Source organism: Mus pahari, chromosome 15 (assembly GCF_900095145.1).
Source record: "Mus pahari chromosome 15, PAHARI_EIJ_v1.1, whole genome shotgun sequence".
Classification (NCBI taxonomy): Eukaryota; Metazoa; Chordata; class Mammalia; order Rodentia; family Muridae; genus Mus; species Mus pahari.
In genome coordinates, this window is record NC_034604.1 from 46,978,800 (window position 1) to 47,000,176 (window position 21,377).

The following is a 21,377-nucleotide window of genomic DNA, read 5'->3' on the forward strand; positions in this document are numbered from 1 at the left end:
TTCAAGGTGATAAGATGAAGCATACAGCTGAAACATGAAAGTAAGAAATACCAAATGAAATCAACCTTAGTAAGGAAATGGAGAGAGAGAGAGAGGGAGGGAGGGAGGGAGGGAGGGAGGGAGGAAGGAAGGAAGGAAGGAAGGAAGGAAGGAAGGAAGGAGAAGGGAGAGAGGGAAAGGAAGTCGGTCATGGAGACAAGGTGATGAATCTCAAATCTCTTTCAGGTTTGGCTCGGGCACACAAAGACCTGTGATATATAGAATAAGAGTAAGGGGTGGACAACCATGACACATGACTTGATTCCATGACATGCTCTTGGGAGGCAGAAGCAGTCAGATGTCTGAGTCTGATGCCAGTCCATCTACAGAATGAGTTCCAGGACAGCCAGGGCTACACAGAGAAGCCCCCTGTCTTGAAACAGAACAAAATAGAAAAGAATCATGAAAAAGGAAGTGTAAAGAAAAGATAACCATGTCCTTCCTACATCTTGACACAAAACAATGTAATACCATTTTTATCTGCAATTATCCCTCTCTCTGAGAAAAAGAAAAATCAAAACCAACCAACCAAACAAACAAACAAACAAAAACTATGCAAAACTGGCAAAACCACCTTTTCCCCTATTTTTGGTTCAGTAGCTACTTCAGAAATGAGCATAACTACAGAATATATTTGTGAAGTTCTTCCCTGTGGTTTACATTGACAGGACGCGCCATGTGTTCGTAATTCCTCGCAGTGTTTGGATCAAGTGTTCTGGGTGTACTGGAGGACTGTGCTCCCTTACCTTGCTGTCATTTTGTAGAGCCGCACACCTACTGGCATTCGGTGAGTCGTGAGCCGCAGTGGCTGGAACTGGCATTTCATCTCTAGTGTGGATGCGAGAGACTCCCACTCCACCCCCCTGTTTGAGTAACCAACCTCAGCTGTGAAACAGAGATGCAGCTGATCTGAAACTGCAGTAGGCTGAGAAAGAGGAATGCACTCTTGTTAATCTATGCAAGTTTAGGTTGATGATTTGTATGGCTCTTTATTACCCCATGTCACTGTCTGACGTTCTTGATTGATACAAACACATTTGCATAAGATCGTCAGATTCCTGATGTAGGTAATTTAGGGCCAAACTGAAAGCCAAGCAAATGGAGCAAACTTGGCTCCAGAATTTAAAAAGTAGCCCAGTGCAACTATGATTCCCAAGCAGAAATCAGAGAGGACTTCCAATAGGCCTCTCTTTAATGAGACAGACAGACAGACAGACACACACACACACACACACACACACACTCAAAGGCCTTTACTACAAAGCTGAATATTTTATTAATAAAATATGCACTTAAAAATAGAAAGCCCTTCTCTGTCTGAATCACTAGCTAGCTGTATTGTGGTAGTTTGATCCGATCCTCATAGACCAATAAAGATATATCATGGAAATCGGGCCAAAGGATAGAAGAGGCAGATGTTTAATTGTAATAACTGAACGAGCAGTTACATGGCAGCTCTTTGGCAGATGATCTACAGTGAACCACACCACTCCACTAATTATTTTCAGTAGCTAACTCTGAGTATAAAAATGTGCTCAGTGCTGGGGATCCAAATGTGAATAATGGGAGCTTGCTGTCATTGCGACAGGAACAGACAGTTGAATGATAGGGATAAGAAATGAACAAGAAACAACAATATAGGATCATGAAGGGAGGCCCAGTGGATGCCATGGTGAGCTATGTTAGGTAGGTGCTAGGGTAAGAGGGATAAACGGTCTGTTGGCTGTGGTGTGCTGAGACACTCTTTTGGTACTACACACAGCAGATGGTTTTATTAGGGACCGGACTACCAGAGGCTGGATGTTAGTAATAAGCAATTCGGAAGACTAGGCATCAGCTGGTTAGTTTGGCTAAGAAGAAGTCAACACGATGCAGAGGAAGCTAGCATTCTGGCCATCCAATCTAAAAATCTAACAGCTGTTTGAGCTGAACTACTTCATTACTGCCACACTTTGGTATATCAATTTGTGGTTTGGATTTGGCACGGATCTGCCTAGGAGAAGCAAACCAGCAAACAGTCCAAACAAAAGCAAACACACAGTCTATGTGGGAAAGTGTATACAAGCCTAGATTTAAATCACAGCGTAAAAAATAATCACATGGAAACAATGGTAAGTATGTAATCAAAAACATGTTGGGAACAGGGAAAAAAAGTAACAAAAGAGCTATAAAAAAAATAGTAGGGGAAACAACTGAGGAGACATCACAAAGGTTTCTGCCTTACACTGTAGCTTGCTGGTTGCTGCGGTCAGAAAAACCTCTTCACCCCAGGCAATCCATTTTCTGTACATACAACAAAATCCAGTCTCTCCTTATTGAATCATGTAAATGCTTGGATCGGTACAAGAACTGTAGGATGTTTGGGGCCATTGGAAGGGATATCTATTTCTCAGTGTTTATTGATTTCAATAAATTCAAATCTGAATATTTTTCCCAAGAAAGGGATTCATTGAAGTCAGGAGGGCAGGAATCGACATTTCCACTCTTGTCTAGCTCCACGTCAGAGAAAACGCCAATTCCATCCGTATCTACTGGATCGAAGCAAGATGTGCTTTTCTCAGAGTTTACACCAGGAAAAAGAAGTTTTATTCTAACCAGATGTGAGAAAATTAAAACCAATATTCTAAAGTATTTTTAGTGGCATATGATGTCATCTGATTTCATATTTTCTACCAGGGGATAATACGTATTTTTTAAAATTGTGAAGCCGCATTCCATGCATGTACTTAAGACATGATAAGTTACAATAAACAAGTGACAGAGCTGTATGATATATGCTTGGCTGTTTAGTCAAAAAGCTGGGGAAGAAATTTAGTCTTAGAGTAGGGAGTAGGATTAAAGCACATGAAGCTCTCTTCTGGTGACATTCAAGGCTGTCATCTCTCGGGGTGACATTTACTTATGGTAGGTCTTCCAGGTAGGATTCCAGATGTGTGCAGGACAAGGACTGCTCTGGTTGTCTTTACTCCTGGAATCGAGTTATGTATCTCATAAGAACGACTTCTGGCTTCACTCTAATTACTCAGGGCAACCTAGCTTTTAAACCTCCAGGCCCTTCTTTCTTACTGGCAGTATATTTTCTGACAGGCGGGCAATGTCTCCCTCTGCCAGCACCCAGATAGTGCTGAATTTCCCTGGATCTCTCAGAGCCATTCCCACCCTGGTTGAAAGGGGGGCAAGAGGACCCTAATTTGACCAGAAGTCAGTCCTTCCTTCACGCATTCCTTCAGACAACCATGCATGTTCCTTCAAGCAGCCATGTCCTGGAACAAGAATGAAGCCCATGATGGCTTTCCTTTGACACACTCCAAATCTTGTCTCACTCCTAGGACAGAGATTTGTCCAAAGACATTTAAAGCTGTCCAAGAGGGCAACAGAGAGCCAATGTTGCTATCAATGCGTCTGTTCTCTCTGGATTTTGTTTCGGAAAGAGGAAAGAGGCAGTCACCCACCGCTTGCAGGCATCCCTGATGCCTCTACCATAAGGAATGCTAAGAGTAAAGTTACTATTATCACAGGGTCCTGGGCACACTGCTGAATTAACCAACTGTCATTTCAGACCCAAATCTCTAGCGCCACCCACCCAGGAGCACAAAACATTCTGGGTAAAAATCCCCCAGCCCTGCCCCTTTACTCCTTGGCTAAGTCTTTCAGGGTGGGCGAGATTTGGAAGAGGGGAGGGTTGGGGGTTGATGACGACGCGGTGCCAAGGCACAGCACTCTGGCCAAAACACTTCTCAGACACAACATTTTCCCAGGACTGTGTTCCACCTTCCTTTTTCTCCGAGAGTATCATTTCCCGGTTTTATGCTGGAACCTTGGAATGGTTTGGGGACCAATGAGGTGGCAGCGGTTGATTCATGGATCGCGGTGAGGGGAGATTTCATTTCCAAGGAGGAAAGAGCGCGCGGGGGGCGGGGGGGCTGGAGAGGCAGCAAAGCCAGAGGGGAAGCGGGGGAGAAAGTGGGAAGAAGGGGCCAAAAGTGGGAGGGGAGGAGGGGAGAGAGCCTGCAGGGAAGAGCCAAGGCGGCGGAGGTGAACGCGCGAGGTAAGCAGAAGCAGCAGGTTCGCTGGCCAGGGACACCGGAGGAAGGCAGCTGCTGCCGAGGGGCGTGGGCAGGGCCGGGACGCAGGGGGACGGTCACTGTCAGTCCTGCCTGGTGGTCGCGTCCCTGAGCTCAGCGTCCCGCCGCCCCGGGTGTCCCCGCCCGCGCGCGCCCGTTGGGGGGCCCGGGGTGCGGCGCCGGCCGCCCGGCCGCATTGTGACGTAGCGGGGCCGCGGCAGCGCCTCCGCCGCCCGCCGGCTCTCCTGCGCCCGCCGCTCTCGCCGTCTGTCCGTCCATCCCTCCCGCCGTCCTCCCGCGCTCTGGTGAGTCCAGGTCCCAACCGCGGGCGCCGCAGGGAGGAGAGGGACGCGGGCAGCCTGTGCAACTTTGCACCGGGCGACACCCTGAGGGTTCTCGGGACCCCGGGGGCCCCCTTTGTGCCTCGGGTCCCTTCTGCTCGGGGCCGCGCGGTGCCGCTGCAGAGAGCCACAAGAGGAGATCGCTGTGGTAACCCGGGCAGCTTCACCCCGGGGGACCCAAGTCGCTCTCGCCTGGCTCTGGTGCAGGGATTGTTCTTTTCATTGGCCCTTGCGCTGGCGTTACGCTTGCTGCTACCTCGGATGGTCCCGGAGGCGGGGATGGGTTGTGCCGAGGCTCCTAGGAGCTGCCAGGGAGGGGCGAAGGCATGGTGATAGCTACATTAGTAACCAGAACAATAACAAACGTGAAGGGGTTGCGGTGTAGTGTCGCTACCCTAGGAGAGCCCCTGGCCCATCATCCCCGCGGCGCCTAGGCTGCCCGTCCAGCCTCGGCTCCTCCTCCCGGCGCTGTCCGGTTTCCCGGGATTGTCCATGTCTTAGGGAAGGCTTCTTTCCGGACCTTCTCAGTTGGCCGTGACTTTCATCTGCAGGTGGTAAGTGGGGGATGAAGCCAACGTTGGCTATTGTCAAATGCCACGTTTTGTTTATTTCAATTTTTTTTTTCTCGAAAAGAAAGGGGAGAATATTCTGAACCAGTTCTGGCAGCCATACAGTTTCCACAGGAAATACTAGCATTCTTTGAGGAACACGCTACTGCTTGCAGCAAAGAAAGTCTTCAGGAGACAAAAAGGCAACTGCATTGTTGCTCATTTCCAACTAGCCGCTAGGAGGGTGGAAACGTGTTGTTTTTTCCTGCGGGAACATTGCTTTCCTTGGGAAAGTTAATTAAGGAAGCCTTGCTGGCTGTGCCCTTTTTTTTCACTTGCTGGAAGTGGGGCACCACTCCTCCTGGTTGTTACTGACAAGTGTCCATCAAATAGCCCCTGGGAAGAAAGAACCACCGCAACCTGTCTCCCCACATACCACGTGCTGTGGAGCTAGGCCAGGGTTACAGTTTGCAAAATGAAATAAGGACTATCTCGGGAGGCTTATGAGGATTACATTTGCACAGACGTCAGTTCTCCAAGGTGTCAACTCTAAACACATTATGGTCAGGCATCATTTCGGCGCTGAATCTGCAAGTAGGCAATAAATAAATAAATAAATAAATAAACCTATTTCTCATTATGAAGCAGTTGGGAATAAGTTCAAATCTCTATTTCATTTGTACACATTGAAAAATTCAAAAGTCAAGAGAGCAAGATGTAGAAAGGCCCGTATGCTAATGTGTACACACCTGGGAGGCAGTGTCTATTGGCTGATTCTGATGTGACTTGATATTAAATTACTTCCTACATAGCAAAATGCAAGGAGATACCTTTAGACTGTCCTTACAACTAATAGAAGAATGTGTGACATTTGGGGACTGATCACAGAAGTCTCTTTCTAAGGGAACATTAGCCAAGTATTGCCCATAATGGAATAACTTGAGTTTCCAGGTCTAGATCAGAAAGCAAATGATGGTGCTTCTCCTAAGAGTCATAGAACATAACTAATGTTAGTAATGCAGCTAAACGGGAGATTTATAAAGAGGTTTTATCATTTTGAACATAACCTTTATCGTCCCTGAGAGGTTCATGAAGAGAGTTTACAAGACAGTACATCTGAAATGGTACTGCATTTGCTAATTTGATATGTTCCCATTTGTCCGTGTCTGAAAGGAAGTGACTGAAGTCCGTGGATTTCAGTGTGCCATGTCACAGCTTTGCCGAGTCCAAGCAGCTGTTCAGTGCAGGTGTGCAGTGGAAACAGAGAATAGAAGCCAAAATCATTGGGAGCACTGTTGTTTTGGAAGGACTTGGAGAGACTTCACTGTGCCTAGGAGGAGGGAAGCCCACACAAACATCTAAAACATACAAATGCTCTTTGATATCATCAGAGAAAGCCCGGAGCCATGTTTCTTGCCAGATTTAACTCTTGTGAAAAGAAGAAATCTCCCAAGGAGCAGGTGCATCATTAGAAGAAACACAAGGGACTTTCTCTTTTAAATGCAAAATCTAATTGAAGAGCCACAAGAGGATCCGTGACACTCTTAGAGAAAGAGCCTAGTTTTTGGCAATCTTTCAGGTTACAGATGCAAATCCCATAAGAGAAATGTGTGTCTTCAGAGACAAATAATATGTGGCAAAAATCAAACAGTTGCTTCTGTGAAACAGGAACCCATATATACTTGTTTACTTTTGCTCTTTGACTTATATGCAAATCCACTTGCAGAGTAAAATTTCCTGAAATGAATACATAATTTGGTCTCTTAGCTAAACACTATGCATTATTTTCCAGTTAGTTAGATAATAGACTTTATATTTTATGGTTGGCAACTTGATTCTTTTATTAAACCTTTAAAAATTAATGACCAAAGTTGAACCCAGTGACAGGTGGGGCACAGGAGGAAAACTATGAGGTGAGGGGTCACCTGTTATCCTTAGTGATTTCCAAGCCAGCTTGTCTCCAGGAAAAAAAAAATCCTGAATCAAAAAATAAAATTAATGACAGAGTAATTGTTCATTGATGCCTGGGCCCTTCAGAAGTCTGACTTGACTCTTAAATGGTTATTGTATATTTGTTAATATGGAGAATATAAAAGTACGGATGGCCTAGGGGCTAAGAACACCCTGAGTTCTGTTCTCATCACCCTTGCCAGGTGGCTCCCAACTTTTCTAACTCCAGCTACTGAATATTCAGTGCCCTCTTCTGGCTTCAGCTCTTGTACACCCATGGATCCACTCATTGCTCACTGAGATACAGGCACATAAAGAAAACAAAATCTCTCTCTCTCTCTCTCTCTCTCTCTCTCTCTCTCTCTCTCTCACACACACACACACACACACACACACACACAAAACAACAACATATACTACACACACCATAATATCTTCATAAAGGAATTAAAAGCAGAGAATAGGACACCTAAAATTTTAAATAATGTTGTAGAACATGAAACAAGACATGTTAGAATTGAGTTCCCTGAAAACTAAACAATAACCATGAAAGAATGTGGAGAAAAGTCAACATACCTCTTTAGCTATCTTGTCAGTTACTGATTGACTGGTTATTAACTCATTCTGTAATGTGGTTGCTTAAAACTACTACATCTCATGCTTCTGTTGGTCAGCAGTTTTGGGTGGGGTTCTGCTAATCCAATGAAGGTTCCTGTAGGTGATGTCACATCAGACAGCTGGGAGGATGACCTTGGATCTTGGATGTCACGCTGCTGTCAGGCTGTTATCAAAGTGCACAGGTGGACTGGGTCAGGAACCTCTCTTTCGTTAGCAGGCTAGCCAGGGTCTTTTCACTCAGTACCCAATCTATATTCAGAGAGCAATGAAAGGAGCAGGAAGTGAGCAACCACTAACGAGGAAACAGATGCTGAGTACCTGCTCATGTCATGTTGGCTCTTCTCCCATGGGCTTATCAAATTCTAAGGTCATTGCAGATTTGAGGGGTTCAGAAAGGCAACACCTGAGATGGGTGGTAACTACAAAAAAATTAGATTTTTTTTAAAATAAATCTGTGAGACCTTTGAGTACACTTGACTATAGAAGGACCATCCTGCTGAGGACTAGCTCATGAAACCCAGAAATGTAGACCTTTGGCGCTTACAGATCCCTCAGCATGTGAGATGAGAAGCGTCCACTGCTTCATCCATCCAGGAGACCCCAGACTTAGGATTAGATGACTGGTAATAGAGGTAGTGAAAGCAGAGAGTCCAAATCACCCTGCGATTTAAAAGAGCTTAAGTGTCTGACAGAGGATTGTGCGATTAGGAGACATGAGGAAACCAGTAAGTGATTTATTCAGCGAGGGGGGGGGGGAGAAAAACTCAGTCCCAGAAAGGCTTAGTATACGAGGCAGAGTGAAGGCAAGAGTATGTCATAAGCTACAGAGCGGGCTGAGTGTCAGCTATTGCTTAGGTTTGTATTCACAGACTACTACGCATAGACAAGCTGCTTTGAGAAAAGAAAGCACCTGAAAACCAACTATGAGATCCCCAGTCACCTTAAGAGGTTAGAAGGAAGTTAGAAGGACCTTGTTCAGGAGGGAAACAATGACACGTGGTATGTGGAGCCTTGGAGTACTGTTCCTTATTTAGTCGAGCCTAGCAGGTCCTTTTGGCCTAACTGGGGTGGCATGCACATTCCTGAACCAGAAGCATTGCTTATCAACCCGCCCACGGTGGCATGCAGTCGGATGTTCATCCCCAAGAGCACCACCAGTTGCATCTGAGGTAGATAAGGGTGGTACCATCCACAGATGCCCTCTGCTGAGGAATGCTTGAAAACTGCATCGGGCCTAGCCACGGGACAGCGAGGCATATTTAGGTGAGCTGCAGATGCAATAACAAAAGTTAAATCCACAGTGTAGTCTGGTTTCCTCACGGAAAGCAAAGACAGAAAAGGCAGGCCAACAGAAGGCCTCGTTGGGATCCCTTCGGAAACGTTGGCTCGAGGATATTTTGCTAGGAAGGAATGGAATTCTAAACACATTCTGTCTTTCTCCTGAAAACGTACTCAAAATGCTGCAGTGTCAGACTCAGTTATAGATAGCCAGGTACCATCAGGTGCAGCTGTTGGTCCAGACAGAACATCTGGCCTCAGAGCTTTCACACAATCATTCTGAGCATCACATACAGATGTGCTTTGTGAACGAGCCCTGGATGGACCAACTTAAACCTGAGCATACACTTTTATAGTTTTTTTTTTATTGCCCAAGCCTAAGAACCCTGAAGATACTCAATAAAAGTTAATTGAATGAATGAACGTGCCATTATCTGGTGCAGTAACATTTTCTAAAACAGTCTGGTCTGGCTTTTCATTATTCAGGGTAGAGTTGGCTATAAAATCCCTATGTGCCTTTTGTGGACTAAAATGTTTCTGGGCACTTCTGTCATAGTAATTTAGGTTTTAGGTTTTTTTGTTTGATTTGTTGGTTGGTTTTTGTTTTGTTTTGTTGCTTGTTTGTTTTGTTTTTTTTTTGTAATCTATCACTTATTAAAAAAATAACTTTTCCTTTTGTGAAATAGAAATTGTTAGGGATCATGCTTTTGTTGCAAGAGACAGAAACCAAGTCACCTCAAGTAAGAAGCAACATATAGGGTAGCAGAGACATTTTGGAAAATCCCTTTCTGAGTACCTCTCCCTTTCATGGTGCTAAGACTGTCTTAAAAAGAAAATATCAAAAAGAGGAGAGAGAGGCTACTGTCAATGTACATAGAGAAGACATCTGTCTCTCCTGACTTTCCTGAAAATCATGTCTGCTTATTGCATCCTGAGCCCCAAAACCCTGGCACTGGGTCTGACTTCATTACCTTCTCCACCTCCTAGTCAGCCACAGACACCTCCTGCCTCCATTTGGACTCTTTACCTCTTCTTTGAGATTATCAATGTTTCACTTCACAAGTCATCCAGAGAAGGTGCCTCAGGTCTCCAGTTCTAGTCAAACCTCTCCATGGTCAGCGGTTCACTTCCTAAAGCGGTTGGATGCAGTCAAATCGTGGAGCTGTGTTCAGAACCATTCACGACTTTGTCACTGTCCTAGGGATAAGTCCAAGGTGCCGACCATAAGTCCTAAAGTCTCGTGGTGTGGGCTTTGCCTTCTGAGCGGCAAGAGCTGAAAAGCAAGGCCGTGCTCCTGCTGGCCCGGCTGTATCATTTTTAAGGTTCTAGCTGGCATGGCTTTCTCTCATCTTCATGCTTTCATGAGAGCGACTGCCGCAGTGGCATACTGTCGCATCCCTCTTGATCTCACAAGAGCCCTTTGATGACTACCCTCCCTCTTCTGTTCCCTGCATCACACTTCACCTTGTGATACAGCCTTCAGGATACACGACAGTCTCCCGCTCTAGACAGATGGCTAAAGATTAAGACTGTACTATTTAGTTCTCATGGTAGCTTCACTTAATGCTGTGCGTAACTGTGTATGTCCTGGATCTTTCATCTTTGGAGATGTTTTACTCTTAGTTTTTTTTTTTTTTTTTTCCGGTTTCCTTTAACTGGAGTCTCATATTTGTAGCTCGGAATATCAAACATAGATTGAGATTCCTTTCGAAGTTTTGTTCAGATAGTTTATCAAAGTCCTTTTTTTTTTTTTTTTTTCATGATGGGCTTTTAATTAGTCCCCAATGACCACATCAAGATGGATCTTGAGAAAGAAGCAAGCCAAACTTTCTGGGCTGCCATCTATGGCTTGGGGATCAGGAGAACCGTTTCTCGTCTCACGAAGGAGGGCAACCAGTGGCTGCATTTGTGAGATGCTATAGGTGCTCTGCTCGGGACGCTTCCTAGATTCCGTATAATTGCTTTGCTTATTCAATTCTCTTTTGTTTCATGTGAAGAGACAAAGACTGACAGAGTTGTAGTGTCTTGTTTCGCTGTGAATGTCTCTCTCTAGAGACATCGGCCAAACTGCAGGAGAATTCACCTGGGTGGCAGACCAGTCAAAACAACCTTGGCCTTGAGTCTCCCCGTTTCATCACATGTAATGTTTTTAGTGCTGTTGTAAGGCTAAATGGCTGCCCTGGAGAGGAAAACCTGGTGCTAGAGAGGTGACCAATGGTTAGGAAAGCTCACTGTCCTTTCAGGGGACCCTAGGTCAGTTCTCGGCATCCCCTTTGGCTGGCTCCCAACCAACCGTAACTCCAGCTGCAGGCATTCAATGTCCCCTTCTGACTTCCACAGGCAACTGCTGCTACATATGCATATACCACTCACTCCCATAGGCATGAATACAAAGAAATATTTTAAAAAGGGAAATCGGAGCTGGGGACACGCAGGCAGAGGAGTTAATCTCAGTCTCCTCTTTGCAGATGAGAAGGCAAGAGTGACCGAATCAATTCACCACAGATGGGGTGAAGATGGGTTAACCAGTTGCTCTGGCTCCTAGGAGAGAACCACAAGCTGCTCCTAATTTGCTTGAGATGTTATTATCTTGGATATCCCCACCCCCCAGCTCCCTTTGCTGCAAATGAATGCGGCAGACCAACTACTCAGAAAGCAGTAACATTGCCAGTCTCTCTGTGTCTCTTCCTCACGCCACGGTTAATTCTCCTGTTGCTGGCCTGTTCCACTCTAGAACCTCCCTAGGATTTCCCTTTAAGTATACACACAGAAAGGTTAAAACTCTGTGCATGCAAAACAAGTAGGTGGTTTCACATTTTCTCATAGGCATACCATAAGTAAAAGCAAACATGGGGTGCCCATTTTGATAATGTGTCTTCCTTCACTCAGTGCGTCTAAGGCCTTAGCATTTCCATGTGGTCCAAATCAATGAACAGATACCTTACATTCTTCTTATTTTTGTACTCTAAGTCATTGAAATTTGATGTGCATTTTATACTTAACCCAGACTACCCACATTTCCAATGCTCACCAGCTACTTGTGGCTAGTGGCTCCAAAGCAGAATATAGGTTTGGACTCTGGACTCCCCTATTGACTCCTTCTGATTCAGTCAGTGCTTAGCTCAAACCTCAGTTCTTGCCTGGACAGGAGGTATCTGTGGCTTTGGATGCTGCCATCCCTCTGTATCCTGCCGTAGTATGTAATGGGCACTCATAAGCTGGCAACCATATTAGTTAATGAAGGAGGTTACTTGCCACACTAAGTTTGAGGCTTGCCTTTTCAGACTTAGCACAGTACATTCACAAGCTCTAGTTTCCACCTTCCCGCTCTGTCCAAAGTCACAGGACTCTATTTGGGTCAGACTGAATGACTGAATAGTCAGTAACTGAGTGGTTCCGCTTCTGTGTACGGAGCCCACAAGTGTACTGCTTATCTTTTGATTTCAGTCTCCAACGTCAAGCAATACGATGTTAAACCATAATACTCATCCTAGGATAAGAAAACCAACAGGAGGACAGGCCAAACACAAAGAGCCATCCACTAGACACACCTCTTACTGAGATTAACAAAAGGGCCACTTGACCTACAGAACATTGGTGCACGTGGCGAAAGCAAGGAAGCTTCACCAGGAAGCTGCTGGGGTCATCTTGAGCTTGCTCTGATCCCCTGGTACTGTCGATTCAACTCCCTTACCCAGAGAAAGTGGGAGATTTACACCCTGAGTACAATTGCCTTTGCATACGCAGCAGTATTTAAATTTTTGCAAGTGCTTCTAAATGGCTAAGAGCATGTTTTTGCCTGTCTACTATATCCTCAATGATAAATGTCACTCCAAACAATCCATTCAACCACATCTAAAAGATTGCTGCTCTCATAAACCATACTAATCACATATGTAAAAAAAATGCGAAGCTTGAAAACTGGAGAAGATACTAGTGTTTCATCTAAGCAACATAAAAACACTCGAGAACAGGGCGAAGAATATGATTAGCTCAAGCCCATGTACAGGGTGCTTAGGGGGAAAGGCAGAGGGCTCAGCCATTAAAAGCACAAACTTCCCTTGCAGAGGACCCCAATTCAGTTCCCAGCACCTACATCCAACAGCTCCCTGTCTCCTGACATTTCATTTCTAGGGGATCTGACACCCTCTGCTGTCCTCTGCTGTCCTGCACTCAACTGACTGACATACACATACCTACACACACACACACACACACACACACACACACACACACACACACACATTAAATCTTCAATAATAATTTTAAAATGCCTTGAAGGCCCGCAGGATAGCTTGGTGGATGAAGGTGTCTCCTGCCAAGCCTCATAACTTGAGGTCTATCTTGAGGTCTATACCTGCTACCCACACTGTTAAAGGAGAGAGCTGACTCCTGGAAGTTATGCTCTGACCTCTTTACAGACAAGACATGGGTGCTGTTACACATGATGTCTATGGTGCATGTACACACACACACACACACACACACACGAGCATGCGAATGCATAGGAATAAATAAATATAGAGGAAAAAATGTGCTGAAATCAATTAAAATTAAGCTTAACCTCAGTTTGACCAACATGTGTCAGTTTCACCCTGGAGAGCCCCTTGACCTGCTTCAACTGTGCCCGATCAACCCAGGAAAAGTAAATCCCACTGTTCCGTGCTATGTATCAGGAGGATTAATGAACTCAGACAACATTTTGAGCAGTTTCATAAGGAAAACTCTATCTAGGGCAACTGGAGCGTGAAGTAATATGCCAATATTTATTTTTGCAAAGTAAATTCCTAAAAGCTAGAAAAATCATCACATATACCATATGGTAAATAACTAAACATTAGCCATGTTTATGTTATCCAACAGCCACGACAGTAAGACATGGACAGTTCAAGATAGACAAAGCTTTCATCCACTGGCTCTAATTTAGGGCCTTTCATCTGAGTCTCTTAAAAAAGAATTCATGATTCTCTGCAACTCACACACAGTGCTTCCAATACTGTGGCTCTGGGTTGCCGTGCTGGTGTAATTGAAAACCTATAAAAAGGCTGAGAGCTACTTTTGAATTGGCTCAGTGAACTTGGACTGGATTTGTCAAAGTGGCGAAAGGTTTAAAGGAATTTTCATAAATGAGGTCTCCAAGCTGTGCGTTAACCATAGAATTCCAGTGCACTCCGAAGCACATGAACTCAGCGCAGCACCTCAGAGAAGAGCAGTCATAGCGAGATGGAAATAAATGATTCATTTTTGCTCCTGGAGTTGTGCTGAGGCAAGCGCACTTTGCCGCTGATCATCACACTTTAGCAGCCTGCTGTGTACTGAAAATACAATTGAGAAGTCTAAGCTTTAATTGAATTGAGTACCCACAGATTAACATGGTGAAATTCTCGGGTACCAGATGTAGTGCAGTGTTTACTATTGTTGCTAAGAAATAGAGCAGAGATCTTTGAAAGTTCCAGATTGATCTGCGGAGGAGGGGGAGTTCGGCTTCTCCCTGGTGGAGGATTCTTCACTCCTCCTCACATTCACAGTGCCTGTAAGCACATCTCAGGCTCAGAAGCCCTGTGTTTTCAAAGCTTATGTCGCAATGGGTGCCTGGGTGTGGTGCACTAGTACACCATCAGTGGCTATTTGAAAAAGTATCCCGCCCCACAAAAACAGCATGAAATAAGCATCAGAAAGGATTGGGATCTTAGCGAAATAAAGTTATTCTATTTGTTAGACTTATCAAGAAAATAGAAAGTTGCTTGGAATTTAACTAGCACCAGACTTTGCATTCTGGCCTTAGTGGAAAATTGTCAAATCATTTTTTTTTTAAATTTGATCCAGGTTGATGATTTTCCAAAAATCATGAAAACGTGCATGTAGGAAACCCAGTCTATTCTGCTTTCTCCCCCATTGGGTAAGCCTCACTGCATGATGCATTGTGTAATAGATTTTTTTTAATGTAAAGCTGACATTTGCACAGCATGAGAAGAAGCTACGCCATTTTACTTGCCTTGTCCCAGAGAAGGAGAGATTGCTATGTGCTATTCCAGTCAGGACCAGGCATTAAAAATAAGTATCCTCCCCAAGGTCAAAAATTAGAAAAGAGAAAAAGAAAAAATTCCTATTTGATCTATTTGAGGCAGACTGTGATACTCAGGGTCTGGTATTTCAAAGCAGGGGCCTTCCTAAGAGGGCAAACCAGCAAAACACTTGACTGGCTGCCTCGTGGATCAAAGTCGAGAGAACTTGGGCTCCTTACCAGATTCTATCTTATATCCAATCTCAGGGCAAGCTGGATAGAATTAGGAAGGGGCTGCCACTGGCTGCCAGCAGCCAGCATCATGACTATGTCAGCAAATGCCCTTCGCTATCTCCAACAGTTATTAGAACACACTCTTACCCACCTTCGGGACAATTGCCGGTGTGTTGCAGTAGAGAGCTGGTTGTTAATTTTGGTAAGAGCTTATTTCTCAGCCTGTAAAAGTATCTAGCCCAACGTTGAAGGGTATCACATGATCAGTGTAGACTAGCTGGAGAACCGAATCTTTCAACATGTCTTGAACAGTGAATGTGTTTATAATCCAAGACTCTAGGCTAACTCCAATGCAATTAGCCAAAGTTAGGGGTTTTAATTTACAAAAGAAAAATCACGTATTTATACCCAGAGCATCTGAATAAAAGTTCTATGAAATAAGTAGGCAAAAATGCCATAACTGGCAGATGTTTGGCAGACAGCTTTAAAGGTAAATGAAATCATAAGAGGTCAAATCTGGCTTTTCCAGAACTTTTGATGCTTGGAAAGAATTTGGAGCTTTGACAATAATGAGATAGAAAAATAAGATAATAAAAAGGGACATATAAATTACAAAACTTGTTCAGAGTGTTAACTCCTCTCATCTCTGTTATCTGCCCAGAGGACTATGAACCCCATTGGATAATAATGCTAGAAAGGATGGTACATATCGCCTGGTTGTAAGCATGGTGTTGAACATCAGAGCAAAGGCTGTATTATCTAGCTTCTTATAAAACCCATCCCATGTAGTTTGGGATGGTTTATAAAACTTTTCAATAGTTTGATACAGTTTCATCCTTTCTTTAAGGTCACAAATTATTAATTACTCCACATGTGAGCTTTAGTGGTGTGGTTTAAATAGAAATAGTGATAACAGATCCATCCACTGTGTGTGCTAAAGCATATGTTGGATGCTTTGTGGGATGAATTGATGGGTTTTCTTGCTTCTGATTGGGTTTGCACTAATCAGAAAGATCAGCTGAATGCTAGCAAAGAAGTGCAGAGAAAAACTGAGTTTTTTTCCCTGAACTTCCTATTTCCGAGCACCTCCCTATGGACCATAGGTGGTGGCTGCATATCTCTCTAGGGCTGCTGTCTGGGTTGTGACATCTGTACCCTCCTCAGGACACTTCAACCTGGAAACTGCTCCTTGAAGTCTTAGGAGCCCAGTGTTCTACGCTGTTTCTTGGTCTTTATACTAAACTTTCGTCAAACTGAATTTGTAGCTAAGATCTGTTTGATTGACAGAGTGATAACCTGATATCACTATAAGAATGACATGATTTTGGTAGGTTTAGTGAAATGATTGCTCACTAGTGTGCATACAACAAAGTCGAGTCTTCCATAATGAAAATTCCTTCATTAGATGGGTTGGTCCTTGTATGAACACTGTGGAAGGTACTTACATAAACTAAAATTTGGGCTGGAGAGATGGCTCAGCAGTTAAGATCACTGGCTGCTCTTCCAGAGGTCCTGAGTTCAATTCTCAGCAACCACATGGTGGCTCACAACCATCTGTAGTGGGATCTAATGCCCTCTTCTGTTGGGTCTGAAGACAGCTATAGTGTAGTCATATAAATAAAATAAATCTTTTTTAAAAATCGATAGATAGGTGATATAATATCACAAATGTCACATTCATATTCCACTACTGAGCAAAATGTAGGATGTAGAGCTGCATTATTCACATTTGGGCGTTATCACCATCAGGCCACCAATGAGAAACCTTGCCGATTGAACCCACAGTTAGTGTGCTAGGCTCTTCTGCTACACTACCAACCCAGCTTCTTATTGTTAAATAAATGAACTGGATATGCCATATTATTATCCCATTGTTGAAAGGTTTAAACTTTTCCCTTCAAAGTTTAAAGGGAAAAGAATTATTATTTTGCAAATGTTAGAAGTGAAGGGGGGGGGCAGTCAGGGGCCAAGGTCATCCAGTGCTTCCATGGAAGACCTCAGAGTGAAGGAGGAATTCCATCTCGTTTGTTGGTACACACTACACAGTCATGACATATCTGGAAGAGAAAGCTATGACTTTCAAAGTATTTAGTAAATTAAAGCAAAATCCACATGGGATAATTGAGAACGTTCAAAGTAATAATCTCCAGTTGTGACTTCTAAATAACAATAGGATTGAATCATGAACACTTCAGCCTCTTCGGGTTAATCACTGTAAGGTCTGGGATTAAAAGCAATTCACATTTCTATTTTCTTGGTAGTTTCAAAGCAGATGATGTTACAGTGGGATTTCTCCCCAGCTCCTGCAGAATAGACCATTAATGAGATGATTGGTACTTCTTTGGCCTCTCTCTCTTAAAGAGCTTGTTTTTAAGCCCTAGAAAGTAAGTTGCTTTGTGATTTTTAGCATCATTTCACCCAAATTTATGCTCATTAGACTGTTTGTCAAGAATGAAAACCAGAAAATTCCCTGAGGAGAAAAAGCCAGTTTGAAAAACAAACCATAACATGCTTTCTTTCCATGTGATAATAAATGTTACAGTTATTGGAATTTTAGATCATATATATGAATGTATCTTTTAGTGTCTTGGGGGAAAATGTCCACATATCCTCCCTCTAACAATGTAGGTGGGGGAGGGGAATTTCAGAAATGCTTCCTTTTTTGTTTTTGTTTTTTACAATTAAGTAGAGTTTAATTGAAAGCTTTTTTTTTTTATGTCAGCCTAAAGAAATATTTATATATCATCCCTCCTGAAGAAGGAGCTGAGCAGACAGAAGCAAATATCCCATTGCTACATGACCTAGCACTTCAAGGATGCAATATTGTCATTTGGAACCCTGGGGTCCTGTTTTTCGTTCTTTCTTTCCCCACTAGTATTTTCTCTAAGGTCTTTTCCAGGTAGGATCCTTCTTGCTATTTTTTTTTAAGAATATGTTTTTATATATTAAAAGCTATACAAATATTAGCTTTCTCAAGTATGTATTAATTATCTTTCAACTATCCATAATCTTCAGTTCTGGTAATCAAACCCACATCCTACATTGAATAGGCAGCTGCTCTGTTGAGCTGTGCTTCCAGACCAAATTATCCTGTCCTGAGATGTTGTACCATAATGCTCTAAAGCAGTGGTTCTCAACCTTTCTAATACTGCGACCATTTAAGACGGTTACTCATGTTGTGGTGACCCCCAACCCTAAAATTATTTTCACTGCTACTTCTTAAGTGTAATTTTGCTACTGTTGTGAATCATAATGCAAATTCGTTTGGAGATAGAGGCTTGCTGAAGGAGTCGTGACCTACAGGTTGAGAAGAGCTGTCCTAACGTCTCCTTGTCCATCCTTGTTCTCTATCACTGCCCTTCACTGTTTCGATTTCCTCTTTTATTTTTTTTTTCCTTGAATGAAATAATCACATTTTCACCAAGAAGGGAGAGTATGTTCCCAGTAATTACTATAACTAGACTGTTTTAGAATCAATTGTACTGATTCAAGTAGCAGTAGTCTAAGAGCACAATGAAGTTCTTCGTGGAACTATATTCAGTCCAAGTATCTTCTTGTACTGCAAATATCACATTAGATCTAAGTACTTTCCCTTACTGTTCTCCCAACAGTAATCAGGGACTGTTAGTGGTGCCATTGATGTTACTTGCACAGGGAGGTCGCAATATTCTGTGCATTCGTTCTATGAACACATGGTTTAATACCTTTCTGGGTATGAAGTTTTTCCCTCTTAGGAATTTTCCAAGCAGTGATGGAAGGTATCTATCAATAGTAAGGACAGGGGTCCATTGCTCTAGTAAGAAAGAGAAGTGAACAACGGACCTTCCCTACAATGCAGAGGGCATGGTCAGATTACCACAGGCTTCCCAGAAAACATGACATTTCATTTAGAGGTAAAGACTGAATGAATGGTCACCGGGCAGGAAATTTAAAGGAGAGCACAAGAGTCTGACAGAACCGCAAATCATTTTTTGATGGCATTTTATGCTAAGACATATGGTGTGGGAGTGGCTGCCATTAAGGTTCAAAGAATGACGGGAGCCAGGTCTTGATCCATTTCCCACTGAAGAGGAAGGGGGTTTTTGTACCACATTCACTGAATGATACTGATATATAATCCCGTGTAGACTGCATCATGCATTCTTGAGGTTTAGCCTGTCACCCCTGCTCCTGATTTCTACCCTCTTATCTCTAATCCTGGGCTAGCAGTCTCTTTGTCTTCTCGCCATCTGAACTCTCATGTTCTCTTTAAAAAGTTGGGGGTGAGGAGCAGGAAGGGATGTGTCTCACAAACCTTATACTCTCAAAGAAAATCTCCTTTCTTTCAAGATCTTGGCTTTGTTCCAATTTCCTAGCTAGTGAATAGTTCCAGCTTTCAAGGAAATTGTCTGTAATGGTGCCTACTCTCCAACCATCCCCCATCTCCTAGCATGCAGAGACTCAACAAGTCCTGCTTTTTATAGATTTCATGTTACTCTCAGTATTTGTCTTACTTTTGTCCCCATTTATCTTGTATTTATTAATGTTGCCATCATCATCTCCTCTGCAACTTTCTCTTTGTCTTTATTTTAATTGAAAAAAAATCATATATCTCTTCACCATTTTCCACTCTCCAAACTCTCCCAAGATCCTTTCCACTTCCCGACACATTAACTCCATCCCTCTTCCTTCTTTCTCTAAACAACCAGGCAAACAAAAACATGCTGAGAGAGAGAGAGAGAGAGAGAGAGAGAGAGAGAGAGAGAGAGAGAGAGAGAAACTTACATGTGAACACACACACACCAAAACAAGACAAAATTAAAAAAAAACTTACTAAATTGGAAACCATAAGACCAATAAGACAAAAGCTGCCCAAACAAAGCAATATGAGATAAAAGTCTCCAGAAATACCACTGAGTTGACTTTGGTTTGCCCTGACCATCACTGCTAGGCAGTGCTTTTACTTGTGCTTAATATTGTAGCAACTTAATTCTACTACTTTATGATCTCTCCCTGCATCACTCCTGAAAGTGATTTCTTCAAAGATTTTTGCTTGCACTTGTGTTCTGGGTCTTCGTTAGGTTTAGATTAAAAACCAAAATCCTGAGTAAGACATATAAATCGTGATTTTTTGGTCCCATCCACACGTTTGGCTTCATGGAGCCCATAGCCTATCTTCTCTTTTCTCGAAACCATGATTGCTGTGGTTGCTGAATGACTTCAGTGTCCCAGACATTCCCAGAGACTGTTGGTCTCCTGGGTGTTTTCCTTTTCTTGTTCATTTTCAGCCTTCTTGCCCCATCAGCTCATTTCCTCTGCCCTCTGCCCTCTGCCCTCACCTCTCTATCTGTGTGGTAGAGGATTATTTACTTTTGCCCACGGACACCTCAATGCCAGACATCATGTTTCAATCACATCTGCTGTCCTCCTTCTGCTTCGTTTCACGTCTGGTGTGTAGCTGTGGCACAAGCAATAGCTTTTCCTAAGCAATCACAGCAGACCAGGTGGTGCGCTAATTTATTTACATACATTTTCTCTTTTAAGAAGTTCAAACAAGATGGCAGTACGATTTTGGATGTGATATGGCAAAAGTTAAAACTGAAGGTTGGGCATTGAGATTTTTCTGACGGTGAACACTCAGAATACTATGTTAGTAAAAACAAGTTAATTTTTAGACCTAGAGAGGCATAAAGGTAATAGCTCAAACAGAGAAAACCTTCTATAGTGTTTCCCAGTGATGTTGGATTGCAGGTACATGAGTGGCTGGGATGCAGACAGAACTCGGCACATGTTCCTTAGAAGTCACTAAGGAACTTCTTTATTCAACTTACAAACTCAGTAAAATTCAAGGCAGCAAGCTTCTTAGAATTAGATGACCAACTGACTGATAACAAGCATGGAAGTAGAATACTTGACCAAAGCCTAAAAGAAAAAGAGTGATATATCATGAAATAGAGACATTATCAAGATACATGAAAATTGTTAAATTAGAATATATAACCAGAGCCTACTAGGAAAATAGTAGATATATCATGAGACAGAGAGACACCACATGGCTTTTAACCATAAATTAGTAAAATTACAAATATACATGAAAATAATTAAATTAGACTTAATGTTTTTAAGTATAAGTGCTGTGTGTTAATATTTTTACTATTTATTCTTTGAGATTATACTATAATATCATTTTTACCTCCCCGTCCCTCTAAACCCAGGTATATATGCCTTGCTCTATTTTCAAATTCATGGCGTCCGTTCTGTTAATTGTTCTCAAAAATATATACATATATGCATATATGTTTTAAGGACATAGTATTTAATA

At 42.9% G+C, this 21,377-nt stretch overlaps 2 protein-coding genes across 6 annotated transcripts in view; both read left to right on the top strand.

Annotated features, from left to right (window-relative positions):
* Positions 1 to 1,684: 1,684 nt before the first annotated feature.
* Prr34 (PRR34 long non-coding RNA) lies at positions 1,685 to 4,992 on the top strand. Its single transcript, XM_021214324.2, has 2 exons — positions 1,685 to 1,711; positions 4,118 to 4,992. The coding sequence occupies exons 1-2, from the start codon at positions 1,685 to 1,687 to the stop codon at positions 4,775 to 4,777; spliced, it is 687 nt and encodes a 228-aa protein (XP_021069983.1). The 3' UTR covers positions 4,778 to 4,992.
* Sncaip (synuclein alpha interacting protein) overlaps positions 3,668 to 21,377 on the top strand; it is a 144,057-nt gene continuing 126,347 nt past the window's right edge. For 2 of the 5 annotated variants that reach the window (XM_021214509.2, XM_021214513.2), the window contains exon 1: positions 3,668 to 3,909. The gene's annotated coding sequence lies outside the window, so the exon portion shown is untranslated. Of the gene's footprint in view, positions 3,910 to 3,948; positions 4,999 to 21,377 lie in introns of those variants that run through there. The other 3 variants (XM_021214510.1, XM_021214512.1, XM_029547107.1) reach the window with 3 other exon arrangements.